At 34.4% G+C, this 27,911-nt stretch overlaps 2 protein-coding genes across 3 annotated transcripts in view; both read left to right on the top strand.

Annotated features, from left to right (window-relative positions):
• Positions 1-19,596, top strand: part of LOC107691563 (actin filament-associated protein 1-like 2) — a 48,495-nt gene extending 28,899 nt beyond the window's left edge. For both annotated transcript variants that reach the window (XM_016490217.1, XM_016490216.1), the window contains exons 5-15: positions 163-380; positions 1,755-1,931; positions 2,312-2,404; positions 2,755-2,848; positions 5,767-5,981; positions 7,129-7,232; positions 7,414-7,537; positions 8,912-9,002; positions 11,616-11,785; positions 17,565-17,675; positions 18,694-19,596. In XM_016490217.1, coding sequence (XP_016345703.1) covers positions 163-380; positions 1,755-1,931; positions 2,312-2,404; positions 2,755-2,848; positions 5,767-5,981; positions 7,129-7,232; positions 7,414-7,537; positions 8,912-9,002; positions 11,616-11,785; positions 17,565-17,675; positions 18,694-18,720 — 1,424 coding nt within the window. In that variant the 3' untranslated portion in view covers positions 18,721-19,596. The remainder of the gene's footprint in view (positions 1-162; positions 381-1,754; positions 1,932-2,311; positions 2,405-2,754; positions 2,849-5,766; positions 5,982-7,128; positions 7,233-7,413; positions 7,538-8,911; positions 9,003-11,615; positions 11,786-17,564; positions 17,676-18,693) is intronic.
• Positions 19,597-22,605: 3,009 nt separating this feature from the next.
• LOC107691562 (protein FAM160B2-like) overlaps positions 22,606-27,911 on the top strand; it is a 10,177-nt gene continuing 4,871 nt past the window's right edge. Inside the window, exons 1-8 of the mRNA XM_016490214.1 lie at positions 22,606-22,813; positions 23,638-23,716; positions 23,886-24,052; positions 24,132-24,236; positions 25,145-25,264; positions 25,379-25,582; positions 26,968-27,164; positions 27,277-27,394. Of these exons, the coding sequence (XP_016345700.1) occupies positions 22,763-22,813; positions 23,638-23,716; positions 23,886-24,052; positions 24,132-24,236; positions 25,145-25,264; positions 25,379-25,582; positions 26,968-27,164; positions 27,277-27,394 (1,041 nt within the window). The 5' untranslated portion in view covers positions 22,606-22,762. The remainder of the gene's footprint in view (positions 22,814-23,637; positions 23,717-23,885; positions 24,053-24,131; positions 24,237-25,144; positions 25,265-25,378; positions 25,583-26,967; positions 27,165-27,276; positions 27,395-27,911) is intronic.

The following is a 27,911-nucleotide window of genomic DNA, read 5'->3' as shown; positions in this document are numbered from 1 at the left end:
GGGAAGGGGAAGGGGTATAAAATAGAATTGGGATTGGGCCTAAACATGCCTAACTCACTTTCTTTTATGGGACATGAGACAATTCAGCAGTTTAATAAAACAACTGACATACACATGTAATGCTAAAATTTTAATTTTAATGCTAAAATCTAAATGCCTCAGATAAAGTGGACTCAGACAGCAGTCACTACGAGTCGTATGGTGAAGAGGAGGATGATGAGGAGTTTGTAAAGGACAGAGCTCACTACATCCAGTGGAGCTCCTCTCAACCGTGTTTAAGACCCGTGCCAGAGTCACGCATCTGTGGATACCTCTGGAAGAAGAAGTGGTTGGGTCAGTGGACCCGCCAGCTCTTCATTATTAAGCACAACTCATTATTGGTAAGAGCCTCAATTTGGTTTCATATGGCTCTATTCCAAACTGCCTTACTTTTTGTCTACACATTCATGTGCTCTTAGGTAATATGTTTATATGTCTGGTTAAAATCAAGCTACAATGTTTTTTTTATGTTTTTATGAGCTACAGTCTTCATCTGTCTGTGCAAGTATGCATGAGACAAATAGAATATTTGAAGGATTTAAAGGAATAGTTCTCGCAAAACTGAAAATTACCCCATGATTCACTCACCTTCAGGCCATTCTAGGTGTATATGACTTTCTTCTTTCAGACGAATAAAATTGGAGTTATATTAAAAAATGTCCTGGCTCTTTCAAGCTTTATATTGGCAGTGAATGTGTGGTTGAGATTTTGAAGCCCAAAAAAGTGCATCCATCCATCATATAAAGTGCTCCACATGGCTCCGGGGGGTTAATAAAGGCCTTTTGAAGTGAATCAATGCATTTGTGTAAGAAAAATATCCATATTTGCAACTTTATGAACCGTAATCTCTAGTTTCCACTAACTGTCGTATATTTACAGTATTTAGATGAATGAGATTCGACAATTCAAAATCTAAATAAGAGTCGACAATTCAAATCAAAATTGAAGACTAAATTCACCTTCTTGGATTTTATTTTCTGTGCTTGTTACAGTCCAAAGGTGTGCTCAGTTGTGCTGAATGTGCACTTGTAGTGTACTTCAAAAAATTAAAAGTATGTTTTAAAAAAACTGTACTTGCAGATAATATAATTTGAATGAATGAAAAGGCCACTTAAGTGTACTTAAACAAGATGCAAGTACACATTTAAAAGTTCCCTTTGTAATGATGTCAAATTAAATGTTTAACTTTTAAGCACATTTTAAATCATTGTTTTAATAATCTTTGTCATGCTTTAAAGTAGACTTGTTTTGATGTTGACTAACATACTAAAGCACATGTAAAGTACTTGATTATAATTTTAACTGTAGAGTTATTAAAGTTAACATATATGCAACTTCATCCTTACAAATGTGTAATTACAAATATATTTAAATACATGACATACAAATTTCAGTAGAAATGACACTGAAGTATATTACCATACATGCTGATCAGTACATTCAGCAGTACACTTTAACCATATTCCAACAGACAATAGAATTAATTATGAAATTACATATAAAGATGTACAAGTCTTATTTAAGTGGGCAAAAAGTACTAATGAAAATTACATTTGAATTTTGAACTATAATACTTTTTCATTTAATTCGCAGTTAAGTGTCTGAAAACGTTACATTCACTTCACATTTATGTATTCTTTTAAAGTATATTGTTTTCCTAATAAATACTCTTTTAAGTAACTGTGTATAATATATGCTTAATTTTTCCCTGGTAGTGTTTTAAGTGCGCTAAAGACCTGCACCCTCTGCTGGAGCTAAACCTCACGGGTTGTTACGTGGTCTACAAATCCAGGCACAGTAAGAAGATGCAGCACAAGCTGAAGGTGGTGGCCAGTGCCGAAACGGTTATCTTGGGCTTCCAGAGCAGCACGCAGGCCGAAGAGTGGAGGAAGGTCTGGACAAGTCTAAACACAGACTTACATTTAACTTCAAGTTGCAATGAACCACAAGCAGTGAATTTATTACTTATTGTGATGTACATTAGTGTAATGAATTACTGAAAAAGACAAAATGTAGGACAGGACTTGGTTCTGTGCATCGATTGTTGATTGGATGTTGAGATGTGGGCGTTGTATTCAAAAACGGAGGCAGATGAATGTGAGCTCAAAACATAAAAAAAAAATGAAACATATGCTCCGATGTGTTATTGTTTACAATAAAATGCATAACACGCATAATATGCATTTAGAAAATAGATGGGTGAATTTACATTTCATGCGGACTTTAACACATAACTAACCTGACATGTTTTTTTTGTATGTCTCGTTTGTAGATTATAGAAGAAGTGGGCGGCTCCTCTTATTACGAGCCTGAATCCCAAAGCTCCTCATCCATTCTGAGGAGCGAGAGGCTGGACTCTTTCAAGGTAAATCACGCTACTGACACCATGCCAGATTCTGCTGTCTATGTTAACAACATTATCAATGTGATGGACACAGCAAGAGAGTAACAGCATAACTTATTTTCTCTGAATGAGATGTTACTGAATTAGCTTGGTGCTTAATCACCTGCAGACCTTTCCCTCACATCTATTCCACTCCACAGAGTCTCTTTCATGAATCTTCTGCTGGCCTGATCCATGCACTAAACTGATTAGCAAAGTCTTGTGTTCTGTCTTAAGCCAATTTGTAGAAAAAGGACTGACTTACCTGTGCTGGAGAACATTCTGTGCTTGCTAATGTCATTTAGTAAGAAAGTCTCTCTTTCTCGCTTTAGTCAAGTACTGTCCTCCATACGGACTCGGATGAAGAGAAAATCTCAAGTCTTCCATCTGCAGTTAGCAGTGTGGAAATCAAAGATAAAGACCTAGGTGAGCAGACACACTTGCATTTGCAACAAAGGCGTTTGTAGCGGTTAGGCGTTGAGAGTTGTGGTGCTCATGACGGAAATGTGGGTTTGAGTCTTGCTGATGTCGTTTCTAGATCCCAGTCCCTCCTCTTTTCCATATTATTTCCTGTCCTCTTTCCACTGTCCTCTCAATGAAAGCTAAAAAATTAAAGTTGAAGTAAATGCATGTCATGACTTTTATCCATCAGGAACAGATTGGATGGTGAAAAGCATTTATATCATGTAAACAAGTCTTTAAATACCCGTTAAACATTTACAAACCTCCCCAAACTGCAAAAATGCAGCAGCAGAGCACATTTCAAGTTCCCTGCTGGTTACTGTTTACTTCCCTTTTTTGTGTTTTAAATTCTTTATTTATTTTTAAAAACTCCATAATAGGATTACTTTTTTGCATTTTAAGTTGCCATCTAAAGTATAAATCTGTTTATTTTTACAGATTTTTAAATTTTCAAAATAATTTTTTTTTTTAATTGAAAAATGTTCATGTTTCTAATTACTTTAGTAAATATTATGCAATATTATTTAAACAAAACCAGTCCAACTGCTAATTAAAACTAGCCCAATCATGTTTTTCCCATGGTTTTCCTCTCTGTTGGGGGTCCGCTCCATCAAAATTGCATAAACAATATGTATTGTGTGTATTGTGTATATTTATTATGTATAATATAAACACACACATACAGTATATATTTTGAAAATATTTACATGGCACACATCCTTAAATGCTTTGCTAGTGCTCGCCATAATGAGATAAATAGAGATCGCTCTTACCACAGAAATGCACGCTTCAAACAAAACAGTCAATGAAGACGAAGAAGAGAATGATGTGTGCTCCCGGCGCCTATTTATACTATAAGTCTCACCGGTAGTGACGTCATGGCTGTTGCCGGCCAACGAGTTGGTGTTTTTTCAATGTATGCTTCAGACACGGGTCACGATGAGGCGTTCCCCATAGCGACCCCTAGAGGACGCAGTTCGAAGTTCCCATGAAAGGGAACTACCACTTCCATTAAGCACACCAGCCAACCAAGGTTGTGATTCATTGCATTTTGATAATAAATTATGAAGGCAATATTTTCTTTTAGTTTTGAATAAATTGCAGCGATGAATCATTCACCATAAAACCAGAAACAAATTTTAAGAATGTGAATAGGGTCAGTTTTGATTTCATTGACTGTTTAATGTCTGTATTTCCCACAGTTCTTTTTTGTCATTCCGTAACCTTAATGCTGTTTCTAATTAAAGACGTGTACTAACAGCATATGCTTTATACCCCATATGTGGAGAAGGTCTGCATACATTGCGTCTTTGCTAGCGCTGCTATTAGCACAACTGTGGCATTGTTCACTCGCTAGTGTTTTGGTGTTATTCATTAGGGGCTAAATTCACTGCTTGCCGCACAGGACACAGGCTGGGTGTTTTCCACACTGTGCCATTGTCTGTGGATGGATTCCTGTGAGATTTGATTGTCACCTTTGACACCGGGGTGACAACCACAGCAATGACCTCAGAAGTTTGGTTTGTAAATATATGGGTGAACTTTTTGATAGCAGCTCAGCATTTATGGAAGAAGAGCATGTATGTGTTTATAAAGCAGGAAAACGATTTCTTTTATGAAAGAAGTAAGTGAATGAGATTTTGGAGGAGATCAAAAGTTTAGTTGAAACTTAGAAGTGGCTACATCTTACCACTCGCTGAGTAATGTTTTGATGTTTTGTTATTGAAAACGTGCGCTCGCTGATTAGAGACATGTGTAGATGTCTACTTTATGTGTTTCCACAAACAACTTGAAAGGGAATCCTTCAAACAAGTTTATTTGTTTATTTATGTGTTTGCACGAGCATACTTTGATTACTGATTACTGACTCACTGAACTTTGTTTTAAGCTTAAATGTGGAATTTCTGCAGCACTATCATCACTTAACTGAATTATGAAAGTAGACAGTTTAAAATGTTTTGGGTAGATAGTTTAAAAGGTTTGAAAACATTGTTTGCAATTGGTCGATGAGCAGGTAGCACCACCCTAAACACTTCATGGTTAAGCCAATGTGTTGTGCTAGTCAGGATGCTCAAACAAGTGTTAGTGCCACAGAGACAAAAGCTGTGTCCCAAATGACGCAGTATACACTACGCACACTATACAAACCCTTACAAAGAAATATGTATACTTCAAGTTAATTTTATTATGTAAACTAAAGTTCAAGTATTTTTTTTTCCAAATATACTTTATGTAATAATTTTATTATTTATGCACTTTAAGTAACTTATAAGTAACTTAACTTTTAAGTTACTATTTAGGAATTACTTTTTATACATTAAATATACCATTAACTGTATTTCAACTAGACTTGCAGTTTACACTACCAGTGGATTTATACCTATGATTTCTAAATTAATTGCTCCATTTGCTGTGTGAAGTGATGTTTTGTGATGAGAATTAAAATTGATTGATTCTAGTAATGGCTTTTAAGAGAAGCCAGTATGAATATACAATACACTAACACTGTGAAAGAATTATCAATAAAATCAGTCAAGTGTTTCTGTGTTTCTGTGTGGGTTAAGTGCAATGTGTAAGCCAAGTATACATAAGTGTAATATTGTCAAGTATATCTTTGATTTATTAAAAAGTAGACCGAAGCTCAAGTGTAAAAGAAGTATACTAATAACACACTAAAAAACTTCTTAGTATTCTTCTTAGTTACTTATAGTTGTCTCTGATTTTCGCTGAAATAGTAGAAAGTATTTGAACAAAATAAAAATGAAACACTGCAACTTTAAACACACCATCTAAACAAGGTTACAATATGAAATGTAATAAGCTATACGTGCACACAGATTATTGTCAGGCATGTGGACACTTCTGTGTCTCTCTGTCCTCAGCGGGCTTCCTGAACGTGCTGATGAACTGTCAGTGGCAGAGTCTGTGGTGTCGGGTGGAGGACGGGGTCCTGAAGATGTATCGGGACGAGGCATCAGAAGAGACCCCTCAGTACACGGTTCAGCTCAGAGGGAGCGAGGTGCGACCCGGCCCGGATACAGCACACGCGTACCGCATTACCATCACACAGCACGGGGACCAGGTGGCTGTGCTAGAGGTACGGTAATGACCTTAGATGTTATGTTATGTTATGTTCCTGTGGCTCAATGGTAGAGCATTGTGTTAGCAGCGCAAAAGGTCTTGGGTTCGATTCCCAGGGAACACACATACTGGTAAAAAATGTATAACCTGAATGCACTGTAAGTCGCTTTGGATAAAAGCATCTGCTAAATGCATAAATTATTAAATTATTAGATGTGATGTGATTTAGAGAAGCTACACTGTTTAAAAAAAGTTACTCTGCAATTATTACCTTATAGAGTTATTTCTACCCGATTTATAAAATTTAGTTTTGTTTGTAAATTAATGTATATAGGTTGGTTCAGGGATGTTTAGATGATTAGAATTAATCACCGTTACTATTTTTTCAGTGTACAGTAGGAACAGTGTGATTTTAATTAAGTTTATTTATTTTAATATTAATGTTATTTATTATATATTAAAGTATTATTTTATACTATTATAAATTTTTATTCATATGTTTATTTATATTATTATTATTATATTTATTAATATTTTGAATGAGCTTTTATTTTATATTTTCAGTTTTTATTTTAATTTTAGTTCCAGTGTTATTTAAATACCATTGAGATACTATTGGAGTTTTTTTTTATTATATTTTGTTGTTTAATTTCATATTATGTTTTCATTTTAATTTATTTAGAGATTAAGTAATTGTTGTGTGTAGTTTCTGTAGTTTTTATTCATTTTTATGTCAGTTTTAGTTTTAGTTATTTTAGTACAACAAGTTCAACTGGATAAAAATGGGAAATGTTTTGGCAACTAGCTGAAATAAAATAATAAATAATAGTTAATAGTTTTTTTCAGATGTATATTTTATTTCAGTCAACTTTTATTTTTTGTTGCAACTTTATGTTGCAACATGCTTTTTATGGTTTTTGTTTTAATTAACTATAATAACCCTGGTGGTACTATGTCCATTTGTGCATTATATATGAAAATGGCACAGTATCCTCATCTGATACAATCACTGTACTGTAGTACTGCAGCAGTGCTCATAAATATCATTGCCTTATTGAAAAAAGTGAAGTAAATGTAGTTTATTTTGATTTATTATCATGTTGACCTGTTGTCACTATATTTTCAATGACTGTAGATGTTATTTTTTGTGTGTGAATGTGCAGGCGAGTTGTGCAGATGATAAAGAGCAGTGGGTTCAGCTCCTGCAGGATGGGAGTTCAACTGCAGCTGGTTCTCCATATCAACACACCAGCCACGAGTCACTGAGGTACACACACACACACACACACACACACACACACACACTCACATTCACATGCTGTCTGTCTGCTGCCAGCATTCCATATGCACCGAGCATGAATCACTGATCTACACACACACTCACTCTCAGAAGTACTCAAGTTCTTTCCGCATCCTCTTTCCATTCTTCTGTTTCCTCTGTTCCTCAGTGGTCTGAAAAGCCGCAGGTTTCCCACCTCAAACATGTACATGGATGACCCTTTTCAGCAGCTGTGTGGTCCATCAGTCCACCCGCAGCCCATCTATTCAAACACATCCATACTGGAGCACATGGTACGGCCCAGCAGGGGGCATAAAGTGCATTTGACCCATGTAACCAGACTGAAATCAATATTATTCTATGTTTGCAATTTAGTGACGATATATCTATAGTTATTATTTACTTAGGCCATATTGCAATGCTTTGGGGGCATTTTTCTTTAAATCAGCACAGTAAATTTGGTTGTACATTAGCGAGTTTGGGGTCAGAAAGATTTTATTTTAAAGAAATTAATACTTTTATTCAGCAAGGATGCATTATTTTGAATATTTTGATTAGAAGTGACAGTAAAGACATTAAAATTGTTTAACAAAAATTGCTATTTAAAATAAATGTTCTTTTGACATTTTTATTAATCTTTCTATTCATTAATATCTATTCATTTTCCACAAAAATTCTAAACAGCACATCTGTTTTCAGTTTCAACATTGATAATAATCAGAAATGTTTCTTGAGCAGCAAATTATATTAGAATGATTTCTGAAGGATCATGTGACACTGAAGACTGGAGTAATGATGCTGAAAATTCAGCTTTAAATCACAGGAATAAATGACATTTTACAATATATTAAAATAGAAAACAGTTATTTTAAATTGTAATGATATTTCACAATATTACTATTTTAGTGTCTATTTCATCAGAAAAATGCAGCCTTAGTGGGCATAAGAGACTTCTTTCAAAAACATTAAGCAACCGTACTGATCCTAAACTTTTGAAAAATAGTATATCTGTTACATAATAAATATTACATTTTTTTAAATTAGCAGCATCAGTCAATATTAGATATGTATTAGCTGATACTCTATATTTAATTATGATGCACATTGCTCCATATTTTTACATTTAGATTACATTTACTATCATCTAATTCAGTAAATATAAAAAAAACACTACAAATTTAATAACACTGTTAAATGTAATCTTAGCAAATCTCAAAAGTAATATCTGTTTTTCATACTGCACATTATAATGTTGCAATACCTAAATTCACTTGAAGCATTTAATGCAATTAATATTAGTTTTTACTTTTTTATTAATATTTATTTCAACAAAACAGTATAGAATTTGGTGGTTATCAGCCATAACATGACAATATTTGAGACTGAAGGTGGGTGGGGGGGTTGAAAAATAAAAGAGCTTAGTGACATCAGCCAAAAATGAAAAAGGTTTCAGAGCAAGTTCTCACATTTTGGTGAAAGATTACAAAGGCAAACGTTTTTTAAATACACGCACGGATGAATTGTTCACAGTAGGGATATAGTGCAATGATAGTACTGTAAATAGTCAATGTTGACTTGTTTTGAATTCATGGACAGTCATTGTTCACTGCTACTCTGACAAACTAGCATTACTTATAACTTATACATCTGTTCCATCCATTTTTCAGTTTGAGAAACCCTACACTGGTGGAAACGGAGAATCGGTGTCATCCAAGGATTCTGCCAACTACAGCAATAATGAAATCTTCAGCAACCACAGTGAGTCAGTCATATTACCCCAGTCGCTAATCCTGAGTTGCACTTTTTAAAGAAAAAGAAACACATTAAGATCAAAATATACTGTACATTTATAGTTCTCTCTCGTTTCATCCCATTCTCTGCCCTCATTGCCTGGTCCCACTCACTCTGTCACCAATTTGGTTGTAAAAGTCACTTTTACTTTCATAGGAATTTTTTATCCATCTAACCTCATTGCTTTAAGCTGATTAGCATCATCAGTCTTTCCAGCTCATTATTCTCTCATAAAATCTTTGGGAATACAGAAAATACATTTGGTCAATAAAATGAGAGATGCAAACGGTTGCTGGAAGTTTATAGACCATCTCACAGGCCTTGGGCGACCACCTATATGGCCCATAGGACAGGCTGGTCCTGTGACCAAACATAAGCCTATTTCCCTCTTGAGCACAAAACATATGATTAAGACATACATACGGCTTTCCTAACCATCGCTCCCTCATCCACGGCAGATACATGACAATTCAGAGGCATCTGCTTTTAATTTGAACAGTGCTAAATAATTATATAGCGAATTATATAAACTTTCCATGCTCTTGGATTATGGATTTGGATAACATCCCAGAGCATCATTTTGTTTTATTTGCTAAATAAGGTCAGCGTGACCTAAATTATACACTATAATATTAGAGCATCTAAACATTGCATAATGTTTTCTTACACAAATTGACACGATGTGGTATTTCTATTGACTTTGATGTATTTGATTATGATTATGGACCTATTTATGGTGCTGTTTTTCTCATCGGGTTTGTCAAATACACTTTAGCAGGAAATACCATCTGTGCCAAGCGTGTGTGATGATGGTCAGTGGAGATATTTGATTGTATTTATCATGGAAACATTTACCACAAAGTGGCATGCAAAATGACATTTAACGATTAAGAAGTGGCCAGGTACTGTCAGTAGAGCATTTAAAGAAATGCATTTGAACTGCGGAAATGAGTTTAGGAGGGAAATCCAATGCAGTCGACATACTCTGCTATTTAAAAGTTTGGAGTCGGTAAGATATTTTAATGAATGAAGTCTCTTATGCTCACCAATTTGGTCAAAATGCAGTAAAAACTAAAAATATTATTACAGTCTGATGTATCTGTTCTCTATTTTCATATATATTGAAATTCCTGTGATGCAAATCTGAATTTTCAGCATCATCACACGTCTTCAGTGTCACATGATCCTTCAGAAATCATTCTAATATGATGATTTGCTGCTCAAGAAACATTTCTGATTATTATCAGTACTGAAAACAGTTGTGCTGGTTATATTTTTGACGAAACTGATACATTTTTTCAGGATATTGTGATTAATAGAAAGTTTATAAACTTTATAAATGTCTGTACTGTTGATTTGATGCATCCTTGCTGTGATAATTTCTGTAAAAAAAAGACACAATTCTGTGAGTGTTTGACCTTGCAAGTATGTGAAGACCTGGCTGTGTGACAGATTGCTTCATGTGTTCCAAAGACGAAAACCAGAGTGTCATTTATCTCAATTATCTCATGTTCATAATCGTTGGAAGTCAAAATTGTGATTGAAAATAACATTTGATTAAGCTCTAGATGACATCACTGTTGACATTTGGCTGGTCCCATGGATTGAGACACGCGCGCACACGCACACACACACACACACACACACACACACATATCCTCTAAGATTCTTCAGTCAAAACCATGAGAATATCATGTTTTCTTTTTGAACCCAACTTTCCAGAACATGCTCTACTCAGGGAAGAGATTAAAAGAGGGTGAAAAGTAGAAAATGAATAAACATCCACAAAACTCTGAAAAATAATACACCACCTTTTAGAAAATAAACACTCTTAAAACACTTTTCACACTCAAACTAGTTTACTTTGCCTATTAACAATGTGCAACAGTGGACACACATGCATCAGAGGGGAATTCTGTTTATTTTTCTGAAAGTCTTGAAGATTTCCACACATTGTCATTTCCACCACATCTCAAATGATGTATAGTGATTAAAAGCATTCTGTGGTGGAATAACACAAAATTATAGCTTAATTAGAAACTACGCATGATAAAAATATTCCGCTCACAAGTTAAAGCTCAAGCTCTTTACTGACACTGTTCATAGCGTTTATTATATTAGTGGTTGGTTTTTATACAAAAAAAAAAAAGAGATAAAAAGTGACAGTAAAGACTTTAATCATGTTTAAAAAAATTCTATTCAAATAAATTGTTTTTCATTTAACTTTCTATTCGGCAAAAAATCCTAAAAACTGCATCACAATAATAATAAGACATTGATAAAACTAAAAAATGTTTCTTGAGCAGCAAATCAGCATTTCAGAAGGATTTCTGAAAGATCATGTGACTCTGAAGACTGGAGTAATGATGCTGAAAATTCAGCTTTGCATCACAGGAATAAACTACATTTTTAAATATATTACAATAGAAAACAGTTATTTTAAATTGTAATAATTACTGTTTTTACTGTATTTTTGATCAAATAAATGCAGCATTGGTGAAAATATAAGAGACTTCTTTCAAAAACATTCATCTTAGGTGATTGGTAGTGTATATCATGTGTGTGTGTTTATGTTTTTAGGTACAAATGTGTTTGAGATTGAGAGAGGTGTGCAGAAGCTGGATCTGACAGGAAAGAGACGTGTGCAGTTGCGAGCAGGGTCAGAGGTCAACCTCGGGAGCGTGGGGACGAAGCCAGCTAAACGGAACTCCTTCAGACGCTCCCTCGCTTTCTGCACTGAACGTGCACAGGTAACAACCTCCGCCTCATACTTCCCCTACAATAAAAGCACTGTGCCAGTGCCATGGTTCAATGATTCTAATACCATGGTACTTTGATATTGTATCAAGGTACTGAATGATTACCATATTCATGCATCATGGTATTTGGTACTCCATGGCACTTCAAAAATACCATGGTGGTTCCACACTTACAAAAAAGTACCAAACAGAACCACTGTACTCCCATGTTTTTTTTTTGTTTGGACATTTACCATAGTAGTACCTTGTTATTCTTGGAATACTGAGTAAATTCATGGAATTTTTCAAAGTATGATGCAGTGTTATTTTAGTATCAATGAGATACTTTTAGTTTTTATAAATGTTTTGACTTGACCCAGCTGGTTGGGTTAATGCTTTTACCCAACATGCTGGGTTGTTTTATTTAAATCAACTATTACAAAATCACACACAGAATTACTAGAGGCAACAGCAATAATAAAAAGATGAACATTTATTATTAAAGGGGTCATATGATGCTATTTTAAAGATCATTATTTTGTGTATTTGGTGTAACAGAATATGTTGACATGCTTTAATGTTCAAAAAACACATTATTTTTCAAATACTGTACATTAGAGAAAGGAAAAATTGAAATCGCATCATATGACCCCTTTAAGCAAGAACACGTGGACAAAATACAAGACAAATTTAATTTATTTGGGTGAATGCAGTATAGTGTATAATATTACATACATTTAAACTCATTCAACAAGCATTTTAGAAATAAAAAAATTAACATATAAAAATATAATTTTAATTTAAGTGTATTCAATCGTTCTCTGTAATCACTTTTTACCGAAATAGTGCTAATTCTCGTGCCGGTGTGTCGCTGAAATCTGAGCCGGTGAAGGGCTGCTGGGAGCTGCGAACTTCAGACCGCGGTCTCGCTTTTAACTCGTAGTTGAAAAATGTCGTGACTGATTCCAAAACCTGCCCATAAACAAACAGTACTGAGATTAGAGAACATATTTTAACATCAAATTAAATTAAACTCAGTATTATAACCAATAGTATTATAACGAATAAAAACAAATGTTATGCAAGGTAAATGGCATTTCCATCATAATAATTAATAATAATAATTTAGTCATTTAGCAGACGCTTTTATCCAAAGCGACTTACAAATGAGGACAATGGAAGCAATCAAAATCAACAAAAGAGCAATGATATGCAAGTGCTATACACTGTAAAAAATTGTGCTGTAAAATAACGGTAATCTACTGGCAGCTGTGGTTGCCAGCATTGTACTGTTAATTTACAGCTCTTCATTTTTACAGTATGTTACCGTGATTATACCATGTGGTAACTCATTTCATTTTGGAAACCGATTGCTTCAAACCATTCGAGTTAAAAAAAACTAGTGTTTATATGGTGTTAGTACAGTGAACTTATTTCAATTGAGTCCACTAAGAAGAAATACTTCTTAATATAAAACCGCAAACACTTAAAGTGTAATAATAAAGCAACCAAAACATGACTTTTACTCAAATCTTTGTAGAATGTCATTAACTAACAATAGTACACATTTATGTATTAAAATGCTTAATAAACGGATGGTCACTGAATCAGCAACTCCACAGTTACTGCCTTTAAATAAAACAGCAGAGTTTGTGGCTCATCATTGACTGAAGCACAGGCTCTACTCTCCAGCACAATGGTGACCCACAAAACTACATTAAACTAACAGATCTCTCTTGTGCAAAAACACATTAATACAGTTCAGATTAATATTTGTTCTCCTTATCAGTTCATGACTTTTCATAACTTTTTTTCTATGAACATTCACTAATATTTCAGTGAAATTAACTTGTTTGTTTGGTAAATCTGACTGTTATGTTTTATAGTATATTGCTGTTTTTTCCTTGAATTAACGGTAATCTACTGGCAGGGCTGGTTGCCAGCATGTTACTGTTTTTCTACAGTGTGTTGCCGTAAATTAATAACAGTTTATTACTGTTAAATTACGTTTCATGCTGATTTTTCTTTAACCCTTTAAACCCCACAACAAAATCCTCAGTTTTAAATGAAACTTCCAGCCACAGCCTTGGATGAAATCAGCTGAAATAAAGGAAGGCATTAAATCTCTCAAGATCTGATTAAACAACTCCTAAAACAGCTTCACCAGCTTTATTCATTACTAACCAGACTGACTTTATTCCCGTCAGACATCTACAGAAGATCTTATTGAGAGTTACAGAGGTTTAGATGTTTTTTTTTCACTACCATGATAGAGATCTGCATTTACTTTAGTTGGGCTCTTGAACCTTGACCTTTTAATATTCACTTTTTTGGGGGGTTTTTGAAACATGTTTGTTATGGCAAAAACGAATAAAAGACAAAAAGTCTGGTGTTGTTGTTTATAGATTGATAAGAATAATCGTTCTCTTGCTCCTGATTCACTGATTTTATCCAGTGTTTCTTCTCTTATTGAATACTGACACTAAAGCAGAAGGACAAGCACTACTGAGCCATCAGTTATGAAACACTGTTAAAACACACCGCTCATTAAAAAAAAAAAAAGCTTTATTGTAATTTAGACAGACACATCAAGAATCAGCATATGAATCTCAACAATGGTGACAATCCACAAAATAAATAAATAAATAGATCAATTCTGAACATCACAAAACATGCTACTAAAACTCAACATAAAAACAAAAGCAAAAATAAAAGCACATAAGAATCCAAGAAAATAAGTGGACAATTCAGCAGCATAATTTATTAATGCCGCAATGCATGCTGGGAGTAATGGGTGGTACCCAGCATGCATTGCAGCATGAAGCTTTTGATTGTCACCATTGTTGAGATTCATCTGCTGATTCTTGATGTCTCTCTTTGAGTGTTTATAGGGCCTTTCGCACTGTTTTATTTCCAGAGCTAAATGTACAGTATTAAAGTACTGGGATGAGTTTGCGCGAACTATTTCCCAGTACCATTTAAAGGGTTGCATTTGCACCGAGAGTGTGTACTAAGAAGTGACTGCCGGTCAACAGTGTTGTCATTTGTGCGTGGCGTTTTAACAGGAGAATGGAGGATGCTGTGATCGAATCATGGCGGGTGAGGGCGTTTTCGTACGCGTTTGGCCAATCAATGTCTACTTACGTCACGATTAGTAGCAGTTGTGCTGGTTGGACCCTGCTCCGGAGTAGGAGCTAATTTGGTTTCGAAAAAGGCAGTCCGGTACTAAAATCGCACCCAGTTCCGGCGGTGCGAAAACGCCAAAAAGTGGGTAGTTCCACAATTAGTTCTGGTACTATGAAAAGGTCCCCACGGTGCAAAAGGCCCTAATGACATGGTAGTTCAAAATATTTTAAACCCAAACAGTTAGATCCTTATTTTCTGGTTGTCACAGCACTGATCAAGCTCATGCTGTAAAACACAAGAAAAATTAAAAAAACACAAAACGCTCATATAAGCAGACTACAAATAAGTCCAGCAAAATTCTAAGTCAGTCTACTAGATGGTGATTATTGAGAACAACCAACATCACCTGACAAGCCATAATACTTTTGCTACAACAACTGTATCATAAAGACACAGTTATAGCAATTGAACTAAAACTAATGTTTAAAAGTCAAGGGTCAGGAGCCCAACTGAAGTAAACACTGATCTCCACAATGGTAACGTCAAACGAAACAATAAAGCATCATCATCTAAACCTCTGTATTTCTCAATAAGATCTTCTGTAGATGACTGACAGAAATAAAGTCAGTCTGGTTAGTAATGAATGAAGCTGGTAAAGCTGTTTGTTGAGTTGTTTAAATCTTCAGCTGATTTCGTCTAAGGCTGTGGCTGAAGTCAGCTGTAGTTCTTGTGTTTGTCTTGTTTCTCTTTCCATCAGTGAATCTGCTTGTTAACAGCAGGTGTTCATCAGTGTCTGAATTCACTCATTAGTTCTCATTCTCTCTGTCAGGTGGACTATTAGTAAACTCATGTAGTGAATAGTGAATGAGGATGTAGGGTGTGATTTGAAACACAGCCTCTGAGTGTCGACTTTGAATGCTGTTAATTGACGATATATAGCAGCAGGCTACTTTTTCGAAAATGACAAATATTACCCAGAATGCACTGTTTTAATGGAAAACAGCATGTTACTGTCAAAATTTGGCCGTTTTTTTACAGCGATTTTTAACAAGTCTCAGTTAGCTTAACGCATTACACGTAGCAAGGTTTTTTTTAATTATATAATAAATAAAAATGAAACAGATAGAATAGAAAAAGAATAGAGCAAGCTAGTGTTAGAGGACTTTTTTGCTTTTGTTAATTGTATAATAAATAAAAAGAAAACAAATAGATAGAATACAAAAAGATTAGAAAAGCTAGTATTAGTTGTTTTTTTGTGTGTGTTTTTAAGAAAACAAGCAGTAAATTAATAGTGCAAGTCTAAAAGGGACAAGTTTTTTTTTAAAGAATAGAATGTAGACAGAGAAGAGAAGTGGTCCAAGAACTGAGCCCTGAGGTACCCCAGTAGTTAGATGTTGCGACTTGGACACCTCACCTCTCCAAGATACCTTGAAGGACCTATCTGAAAGGTAAGACTCAAACCACTGGTCAATCATGCGAAGCGACTGCTCACTGACATCTCGTCCTTATGTTGCGGTGCGTAAAATAATATAATTTACAGCACAGTAAATACTTTACAAATGAAATAAAACGTATACAAACCTTTATTTCACTGAAGAAGTGCACCAAATCAGAGGTGCTGAGAACCGCTCTCTCCTGTAGAGGACACAAAAAACCCATGCTCTGACTGGAACTCAGCAACTGGGTTGTTTCGTCGGAGACAGGCTAAACTCAGCGGTTGGGTAGAAAAAAAATAACCCAACACTGAAAATGACACAGCACCTTAGTTACAGAAAAACTAACCAGCACTTGGATAAAAAATATAAAAATTGTTTTGTTTTTTTTAATTAATAAAAAAAAAAATAACCCAGCATTTTTTAGAGTGTATCTATGTAGTTTTTATAACTTTTTTATTTTAGTTTTAGTAGTTCAACAAAAAAATTTGCCTTAGCAACTAGCTGAAATAATATAAGTTTAACTAATAACCCTGATATGATGGCATTACCATCACTGTATCATGGCGCTTCCACAGTACCCTTTTGCACCAAGGTAATGCCCCAAAACCACGGTATCTATCCTTGGAACATGGTCAAAAAAAAACAAAAAAAAAACATGGTAATAACAGTATTTTTTGAAAGGGCTTATAAGAGCAGTTTAAAGTGGTAGTTGGGTGTCAGTAAATGACTGAACTGCTGAACTTTTATTACACTGCCACCTGTTGTTTGGATTGTGTAACTGCAACAAGCTAATATTGATTTGCAAGATCAATTACATGAGACAAAGATGGGATCTCGTTTTGGGCTACTATCAGGTGTTGTTTGGTGTCATATTTCAGCCTTTTGTTCCAAACTGAAAGATTTTTGGCTACTGTTTGGTGCTTTGTTTGTCGGTTGTTGCTGCCGTAGTGAGTTCAGTAATTACAGTGGGTTGGATTGGGAGCCACTTCCTCCCAGAGGAGCAGAGAATAACGCTCAGATAAGAGCTGTTTTAACCCACCATTACATCCTACTTCATCAAGCAAAGATGAGTGGACTCACTGGAGCAGTCTGATGACTTTGGAAATGTTTTCCAATGACTGTGACTTGTTTGAGTCATTCAGGATATTTCACCATTTCATCCCATAAAAGGAAATGTGCATAACACACACTCACTCTTGAACACTCACCTCTGTCTTTGTCTCTCAAAGGGTGGCTTTCTGACCCCACTCTTGAGAAGAACTGCCTCAGCAAAAAGCACCCTGAAGAAAGCCCCGTCTGCCCTGTTTATGGAGCATGGCAGGGTCTTCCAGAGGAGGAAGGTAAGATTCCTTCAGCGTGAGCACAATGCACAGGCTACCTCATGAGTTTATGATTGTATTGGATTTCCAGATGACTCGGTAGATTAATTCATAATGAAGCTACAGGTACAACAAAAACCAAACTCTGACTTTTTTGACTGGTGGGCTTTTGACTTGTGGACTAAATGGACAAATGATTAAAACTCAAAATATCTCATAATATCTCATAAATAATATAATAAATAAAAACTGCAAAATATCTCCTTCCGTGTTGCACAGAAGAAACTAAACTAATGATTAACTAACGGTCACAAATTATATGATTACAAATTATAAGACCAACATTTCATTTTCCTCAGTAAATGTCACCCAGGGTCATTATTGTTAAATAAATTATTAAAACATTTTTGTCAACTGAAATAAAGGTGAAGTAAAATAATAAAATTGCAGGTCTTAAAAAGGTCTTAATAAGCCTTAATTCACCCACTAAAAGGTCTTAAATCGCAGAAAGTCTTAAATTCATAAAGTTATTTAAAAAAGTCCATTAAATGTTACATGCACTGCAACTAAATGAATATCATTGTCAGTATTATTAACTTTTTCAACTAATTACATACATTTAGTCTTGTTCTTTGAGAAATTAAACAAAAGTAATTAAGTGAGTTTATGCTTAAAACATCTGTCAGTGGGGAATGAAAACTTGTTTTCCCTTGGATCTAAGACTTTTCTGAGCCCACTGGCAGATTTTTGTCTTTTTTCCACTACATTTTAATTCATTTTTCAAAAAACAAGGCTTCTTTTCATGTTTCCTTTTTGCTTCTATCTTGATTTAAGAATTCATTGTGTTTTCTTTAGACATTTACATTTAGAGAACATGATACATTTTGTCCCCTTTATTCCTTTAATTTTCTTTAATCTGTAATTTAATTTAATGTCTTTATTTAACCTTACCTTCATGAAACTTGCAGAAACCCTGTAAAAGTATTTAAGTTTATGGTAAACTAAACTTAAATACTAAACTTTCTGATTGTGTTTGTAGGAGTGGGAAACCAAAGCTTCAGGTTGACATCAAGAGAAGACTCTCTCACATCCCCCTCATATTGTCAATATAATATTGCACTGAAAATAATATTCTTTCCAAGCATGTGGATCATGCAGTGGTTTGGATTTGTCAAGTTTGTGTTCTTTTTTGGGGTACGTGGTACTTTTACGAAAATAACTGACCAAACAAACTCTTTTATCAGCATATTCTGTCAGTATGCAAACTTTCATCGAGTCGCAAGATTGTTAGGGAGCAACCGCAAAACATTTTACAATTGGAGTAAATGTCTTTTAAGATTATGATACTGATGTACATTTCTTCAGAAATTAAAGATAACTTTGACACCAACATTTCAGGTATTGAATAACTCTATGTCTAGAGAGTGGCACATTTACGTAAAGTAGAGTTGTATGTTTATCATTATAGCACAGTATTTATCCTTATGTAAATCACTTTGCACTGTTTTGAACCCGACCTAAACTGTGTTTGCGGTTTGTCAAGTCATTGTCGTGGTCAAAATCAGGAATCGTCAGTGTGAAGATCAGACAGGATATGCGTATTGCTAACTGATTATTGATTATTGAAGAGTAATTACCTCTTTGTTATTTTTATTTTCACAAGACTCACAAATCTGTGGTAATTTATCAACATTTGTACTTTTTATTCCAATGCACATACAGTATATTATGTGTCGAGCTTTTCTAATAATGTGCCTTAACCGTGTTTTTTTATCCATGTTTTTTTAATGAAGCTTTGATTTGTCTTTACAGCTGAAGAGATTTTGCTGGTATTGATCCCACTTCAGGGAAGGTTTTTTTCTGTATAGTTTGGTAGCTTGGTTAAGACAAGGATGGCCTAATATTGCTGTACAAAAGATAACTGTGGAGAACCAAAACACCACTGATGAACATATTTCTACAATAAATAAAGTAATGCTGGATAAAGCCTCATTTCTGTGTCTAGGAATCTTGTTCGTCTTTTCTGCTTGTTTTCTGTAGATACAGTATCATTCTGATGATGTCAGACCGTGCTGTTATCATCCTGTCTGTCGTGCAAAACAACAAGAGTTTGCATTTCAATTTTCTCTGAGATCAAAAGAATAGACTTTAAAAGTGTGAACTGAATGCAATGTTTTCGGACACTTAATTGCATGTTAATTGCAATTAAATGAACATGTATTAGTTTAAACTAATATGAAATACTTATGCTTGAGTGCTTTTAACCTACTTAAGTAGTAGCTACATCTTTATACACGATTTCAAATTGGTGGGGGGTGTGACACGGTGGTTGACAACAGGAGGACGGGTGGTTATTCTCTCTAATCAAATGAGCTTTAATGGTTTATAGCAACCCCACCCCACCCTTCATTAGCAATGATTGTTAATCACAGTTAACACCTGCTATAAACCAGATTTATGAGTAGATAGAAATCAAATACATATTCAAGATAATTAGGTAAATAAAATGACCAAAGAGTTCAAAATACATTAAATGATATTCAATGAAATGCAATAAACTTAGAGCTGAAACTGAATGATTCTTGTGTTGTTGTCTTGATTTAAACACTTTAAACTCATGATTCAAATCCAGCAAGATGTGATGCAGCATCCAAAGACTTCAGTGCATGTTTACATAAACATGAAAATATAGTAGACAGAATACAAAAAATAAATGCTGTGGACTATAGGCCAGTGATAAGCCTGTGTTCAATTAAATGAAAATTAGTGGCATAGCAAGTCAGCCCCGGGCCCATATGCAACAATATTTGTACGCCCTCCAAACGTCATAGGTTAATGTGAGCTCCAGCGCTTCTTGTTGTCTTTTGTGAGGTAAATCCCATTACATGACTAGTCACAAGCTGTTTTGTTGATGGTATAAATGCCACCCAATAACCACAATAAGCGATTTGTTTTAATATAACGCAAATCATATCCTTTAAATTCTGTCAATTGTATCATGAAACAAACAATACAAACATGCATACAAAAAATAAATGTGTTTTTCCGCTCTTTAATGTGGTGTGAGATCACTGCATTCACTTCAGTTCAAGAGGCATGTGAATCAATCATCTTTTCTACTAGTTACAGCACGAAATAAACATGAATGAATATCAACAAACATGTTGAAAAAAAAAAAACCCAGAACAACTTCATAAAATGAATGTGTCATGTAATCGATGAATCAGTGTTTCGAAAATCGTCAATAAAACAGCTTGTAAATAGTAAATAGCCATAACAGTCGAAACCTCAGTACGCCAACAAAATAACTTTGCCAACATTGTTTAATTATTTACATAAATCAGTCAAAAATTAAAAAATTCTCTTTTTGAACCATAAAATGAACTTTATTCACGCAATATAACCCAACTTTAATCTCATATATTTGACTTTATTCTTAAAATATTATGGCACTTAAACAGTACCATATTTACTAATGCAAACACACTCCCGGTGCAGCGGCCCAAAACACAAAAAGACAAAAAGAAAGTAAAAAAAAAACTACTCACTACTCACATTTTGTTGCAATTAATTTAATTTAATTCTCTGCGCCTTTCTTTCGGCAAGTTCATCTACAATGTCCTTAGTGTTTAATTTAAAGGGGTCATATGATGCTATTTTAAAGATCATTATTTTGTGTATTTGGTGTAACAGAATATGTTGACATGCTTTAATGTTCAAAAAACACATAATTTTTCAAATACTGTACATTATTGTAGGTCCTCTATGCCCCGCCTCTCTCAAACACGTCGTTTTCAACAATAATCCCTTACCATAATCGTGAGCTTCAGCTTTCAAAGTAAATATCAAGACAGTTAATAATGTCGTTAGTTTTACCATCAGTTCAAGCCCGAAAGGGCAACAGAGTCGCGTGACAGACACAGTGATGATGCAGTACACACAAGAGCTTGTAACACTCCAAAGAGAAAGGAAAAATTGAAATCGCATCATATGACCCCTTTAAGGCTTCATGTATTCTCAGTGGAAAGAATGGCTACTTTCAATAGTCTTTCAATAAAAGAGAATTAAAATGAAAGAAAGAGAATTAAAATGGTGCAGGTGTCACTGAAGCTAGATGTGCTACAGTCTTTTCAAATAGCTACCAAGCTATCAACCTCACAGTTTTTTATTTTTATTATTACATAGTTTTAAAATATGATGCAATTCTATGGCAGCAATATAGCCCTGAAAAAAAAAAATATATATATATACATGTTCCCTTGTTTTAATTAAAAGGTCCCCCTCGGCAGGCCCCCAATCAGCCCAGGCCCATATGCACGTGTTTACCCAGATGCTATACCCCTGTATTAACTGTAATAACAAACTACAGTTAAAATTATAATCAAGTACTTTCCACATGCTTTAACAAGTTAGCCATAGTCAATATGCACTTCATTAAAGCACGACAAACGATTATTATAATCATTTATAATGTACTGTATTACAGTAAAACTCTACATTTGACATTATATGCGTTTTTTAAAAGTGTACTTAAGTGTGTTCATAAAAAAAAGTCATGAAAGTGTATTCTAAGTGCACTTAAGTGGTCTTTTCTTTCAGCAAGATTATATTATCTGCAAGTACAGTCTTTACTAATATATTTAAAAAATTCGAACTACACTACAAATATACACTCAACACAATTAAGTACACTAGTTTTCTACAAGAGTAACCATGGTGATGGCCCACAGGAAATTTCATTAAAACCCTCATGAAATCTAAATTAAGGTACCTTTTCAAATGTTATCAGTGTTATGGTGTTTATCAAATTAATAGCCTATTTTATAACATTTTCGGCGGTGCACTTGATAATTTTGAGATATGGAGATAAATTCAACATAAATTGAAAATGAAATGTTTAATTTTCGTGATGTTTCCCAGTCTTCTCTGTAGTGTACGCTGTCGTGTCAGTGGGGGTCAGTGTTTGCTCTCACTACTGCAGGCAGATAGTATCGCTCAAGCTAAGCAGCCACATAAACAATGTTTACACTCTACACTAGCGCTGTATAACGATATAAAGATGTCTCACACTTCATATAAAATTTGATAAGCTCTGCTGGGATCCAGCTATGGACATGTTTAATAAAGTGACGGCTTTTCTGCAGCAGGCCTTGGAAACAGTAAGTAAACACTGACTTGAATGTCTTTAAACTAGCCTGTTAGCTTAGCCTAGCTAATGTAGAACAACTCTCGAGACAGTTGCACAATTCTGTCAAACTTTATAAAAGTGTTATAGGCTTATTTAACTGCTCTATATGAACGACATATGCAATTACATAGATTGTCAGTGTGTTGTCACGACGTTCAGTACTTTATGTGAAGATATATACCTTGTCTTAAGTTTAGCTTTTGTGCTACAGTAGTTGAACACAGTACACTAAACACTAGACTTGCGGTGATTTACTATCTTTTATTGTTTATTAAGTTCATAGATGTGGTATTTCTAAATAGTAAACGATATATGTGAGAGTTTTTATTGATCACACACTGTTGGGTTTATCATTTGAGAGTATGTTCACGTGGAAGGTGCAGAAATGCGCAGGTCTGGACAAGTTTCTGACAGGAAGAGGGAAAAATGTGCTTAAACACACACACACACACACACACACACACACACACACAGTCATAAACATACATAAAATATTTCTATGCCTAAATCACACCTAAAATATCTTGCCTTTATAACAAAATGTAAACCAGGTGGCAAAACAAGTCTTTTTCTTAATCTTTTGAAAAGTAGTGTGTATATAAAATAAAAAGTCATCTAACTGCTTATCCATGAATTTAACCTCTTTTTTATGCTTATTACTCAAAACCACCTTTATGTTTTACAGTGAAGGATTTAGCATTTACAGGAACTCAGTGTTTAGTGATCGTATAGAATCAATAAAGTGTAATTTCAGTAAAATAGAAAATACAGTTGATTCTGTTCTGATTCTTACAGAGGGAGCCATCGATAAACCTGCTAGACTCTTTTGTGGATCACTGGAAAGCAATAACCAACTATTACATTGAAACTACAGGTAAAACTATATGTGTAAATTCAAGTTAAGCAGTAATTTACTATGCATTTGAGTGTTTATAACACACAAAGTGTGTTAAACATTGAATTATGCCATGCCTTAGGGAAAAAAAGAGGAAAGGTAAAGAAAAAAAAAAAGTTTCAATAGTATGTTTGTCTCATGCACAAAGATGAGTCTCGTCCGGTGAAGCAGACAGACATCCCATGGCGTCTCAGACAGATGCTGGACATCCTGGTGTTTGAGGAGACACAGCAAGGAGAGGAAACGGGTCCCTGCATGGAGTACCTGCTCCAGCACAAAATACTAGAGACACTTTGCACGCTGGGAAAAGCACAGGTACGAGAACACGGCCTGAAGACAGAGATTAAAGATATTTAAAGATGTAACTGAACTGAAATATTGTTTCTTTGTACAGTATCCTCCTGGCATGAGTAAACAAGTGATGCTGTTCTTCTCTAAAGTCCTGAGCCAGATTCAGAAACCTGTGCTGCATTTAATCAACGTCTATCGGCCCGTACAGGTATGACATTATCAGTAGGATGACTGTTATCGAATGAAAAAGAGCTGCATGAAAATTTCTTGTTGCTTTGAAAAAAAAAAAATATATATATATGGGTTTGGAACAATAAGTGTTTTTAAAAACTGTTTTCAAATGTAAAATAACTGTTATAATAACTGATGTAAGTAAAGTACAAATGCATTCAAAAGTTTGGGGTTGAGAATATTGTTTTATATTTTTACTATACAATAAAACAGGAATATTGTGAAACAACTCTTTTCTATTGTAATATATTTTAAAATGTAGTTTATTCCTGTGATCAAAGCTGAATTTTCAGCATCATTACTCCAGTCTTCAGTGTCACATGATCCTTCAGAAATCATTTTAATATGCTGATTTGTTTTCAAGAAACATTTCTTATCAATGTTGGAAACAGTTGTGCTGCTTAATATTTTTGTAGAAATCGTGATACATTTTTTTTAGTTCTTCCGATTAATTGAAAGTTTAAATAAACAGCATTTATCTGAAATAGATATATATATTTACCTGTCATTTTTGATAAATTTATTGCATCCAATGTTTAAAAAAGAAAATAATAAAATCTTGCCGACCTCAAACCTTTGAACAGTAGTGCAAGTAATAACAGATGTATTATAACAGTAAATGAAAACTGAAGCAATAGAAATTGTTTTGTTTATATTTATTTATTTATTTGTCAGAATTTAATTTTGTACACTTTATCATGATTTTGATTTTTTATTGTAATGTAGATTTTTAACATTTGGATAGCATATGCAGTAGAATCATTATTTTTATGGCATGAAGCATCCATTTTTCCATCCATTTGTATGGAAAATTAGGTTGCATTCCTATGAATTGTACCTTCAAAATAAAATAAAAATTTTCTTTTTTGTCACTTTCTGTTATAGAAACTAGTTCATCTATGTGGACTCCCTGATTCAAAGACTGAAACAGAGGAGTCTCAGTTTCTTTTTGTTGTTTGCACTCGTGTCAAAAAAGACCCTTATGTCCTCAACTATATCCTTGAGGTACTTTCTTCATCGTGTCTTCTTTCACTACTGCATTGACTGTCATTTAAACTCATTTAGAATGTGAAGCTGTGATAAATGAATAACAAACACACCCACATCTCCATCACAAAGATTACCAAAGACTCTCAGAAGAGGTGCAGCTCTACCTCAGACGAGGCTATGGAGGAGGGCTGCAGTGGAGCCTCCAGTCCCGAGAGGGCTCCCTCTTCCAGCACTGCCTCCTCCTGTTCGGCCCGGAGCGGAGCTCATCCCTCCAGCTCACCTCAGACAGCCACAGGCATTATCCCTGTACTCATGCACCTGGGGAAAAGTCAGGTGAGTCATTGTGAAGAGATGTAGGATGGGTTGGATGTGCAACTAAACAGAGCTGTTGAGACTTGTTCACATCAAGTCTGACCTTTGAAGGTTTAAAGTTAATTTAAATTTACACAATGCATCCCAAATGAGCCAATTTATTGTGATTTAGGCATTGTATATGAATACTGTTATTCATATGGGGGAAAAAAATTGCAGCTTATGTTGTTCAAAGACTTGTATATATGTAGATAAAACAAAAACAAAAAAATATTCCTGAATTTATGTACACCACAATAAAGGAGAATTATTTTAGTAATAGTTTTCACAAAACTATATGCACACTTGGTGTTTAATTGTTAATCAAACTAAAACAAGAACTAAAACTGGCATTAAAATAAAATAATTATTTAGTGATAATTAAGTTATAAATTAAAATGATTTCATTCAACTTACTTAGTTAATGTATTAGGTTAACATGTTAACTTTGACAGGCCTAAAAATACATTTTGTAAAATCTTTTTCTTTCAATTCTTCTTTAGACCCTCAAGCTCTTGGTCCCTTGGTTTATAACAAAATAATAAAGAATAAAAGTAAAGTATAAAGTATTTAATTGATTTTTATTTATTAATATACATTAACTTTGTCTGGCGAAGGCCTAAAAGTTGGCCCCTTGCTTTTAAGAAAAGAAAACTTTTAAGAATAAAGTATTTGATTTTTTTTATTTATTGATATACATTTTGTTTGTTAAATTGAATTACTTAATTAGTAATTATTAATTTTATATGGTGAAGGTCTAGAAGTTTTACTTTTTGCTATTTTTTTAGACTTGAGTCTCCTCTACAGTTAGTTGCCTGCTCTTTGAATCTGGAGCATTTAATTTTATGTACTTTTTAATTTTGTTCACTTTTATGCACCATTTTTAAGATTTAGACAACATATACAGTAGAGTCACAGAATCTATACCCAATGTTTTGATGAAAAATTAGGTTGCCATATACTCTGTGAAGTGGACCCTCAAAAATAATGTCTAATTTACACCCTCTTGTCTTTCTCTGTTAGAGAAAATTATCCTTGTCGCTCCTTGGTTTGGCCAAGAACCCATGTGTTAAACAATAACCAGTAAAATTGTTTGCTACATATTTGTAAAAATACAGTTTATAGTTCAGTGATGTGTTGTGCATTAAAGCCAATGAATTTCACTCTCATAATCAAGTATAAAATGGCAAATATGCAACTTGGTGTAGATAGTTTTTACATCAAATTTAATTTGTGAACTTCTGTGACATTTATTAGATCAGACTTGCGTGTGAACACATCTTTAGAATTGGCCAGACAACTGTACCCAGAGCACTGCAGTTCATAATCATAGTTTTAATGAGACTCTCTGTCCCTCTCGCTCTTAGAAAAGTCGTGTTGTGCTCAGATCCATGGAGAGTTTGCTGCTGCTGGTCAGTTTACCACAAGAAGACACTGGACATCTGCTGGCTGAGGAAACGCCACTGTGTCATCTACTCGCTCAGAGACTGACTGAACTTTACTGCCTCATACCCTCATCACTCAACCCTGCAGACATTCACAGCTACTCCGGCGCACACTGGAGGTGTGTGTTTGCTATGAAGCGATGAAGTGTTTACACTCACTTTATTTGTGGACATGTTTCTTATCTGCCTATTGCAAATATTCATCCTGAAGATGTGTTGTTGGTTTTGCAGGGATCAGTTCACACAGGACAGTACAGAGGAGAACCAATCGTTTCCTGGCAGTGAGAACGTCCACAGGTTCTTCTGCTTTTTGGACTACTGCAGTGAGCTCACCAAGGAAGCATCAAGGGTTTGACAAAATCATTATTTTTGTGTTGATCACGTGTGCGCATTTGTTTAAGTTTGAAAAATGTCCTGAATAAAGTTGACTTTGCTGAGTGTAAGACACTATTTCCAGTTTCCAAATATCAAGCGTAGCGAACCATACCGCCAATCCAAACTGTATGCTAATTGTCAATCATCTTTGATGATAGTGGTCCTGACAGAAATAGCTAATAGTAAGTACACTAGCTTTAAACAACCTCAAAATAACAGTAATTGAGAATTACAAGTTATTAAAATATGTTCAGATCAAATTTGTTCAGATTTAATATCAAAACCTTGACGATGCTTACAAGTAGACAAATTTAACTTTCCCCATAAAATCTGGTCCACATTGTAGCTCATTCTGTTCTTTTTTTTCATCTTTTTTTGTGATATTTGATAGCTGCTTTTTGTTGTATTTGTTTTTGTTTTGTTTTATATTTTGTTTTTTTACCTTTTTTGTTTTATTTTAGCTTTTTTTCTTTTTTTTTTTCTTTTTTTTG

The sequence above is a fragment of the Sinocyclocheilus anshuiensis genome, unplaced genomic scaffold (assembly GCF_001515605.1).
Source record: "Sinocyclocheilus anshuiensis isolate Anshui unplaced genomic scaffold, SAMN03320099.WGS_v1.1 scaffold630, whole genome shotgun sequence".
NCBI classification, from domain to species: domain Eukaryota; kingdom Metazoa; phylum Chordata; class Actinopteri; order Cypriniformes; family Cyprinidae; genus Sinocyclocheilus; species Sinocyclocheilus anshuiensis.
This window is presented reverse-complemented; position numbering and strand designations above follow the sequence as displayed.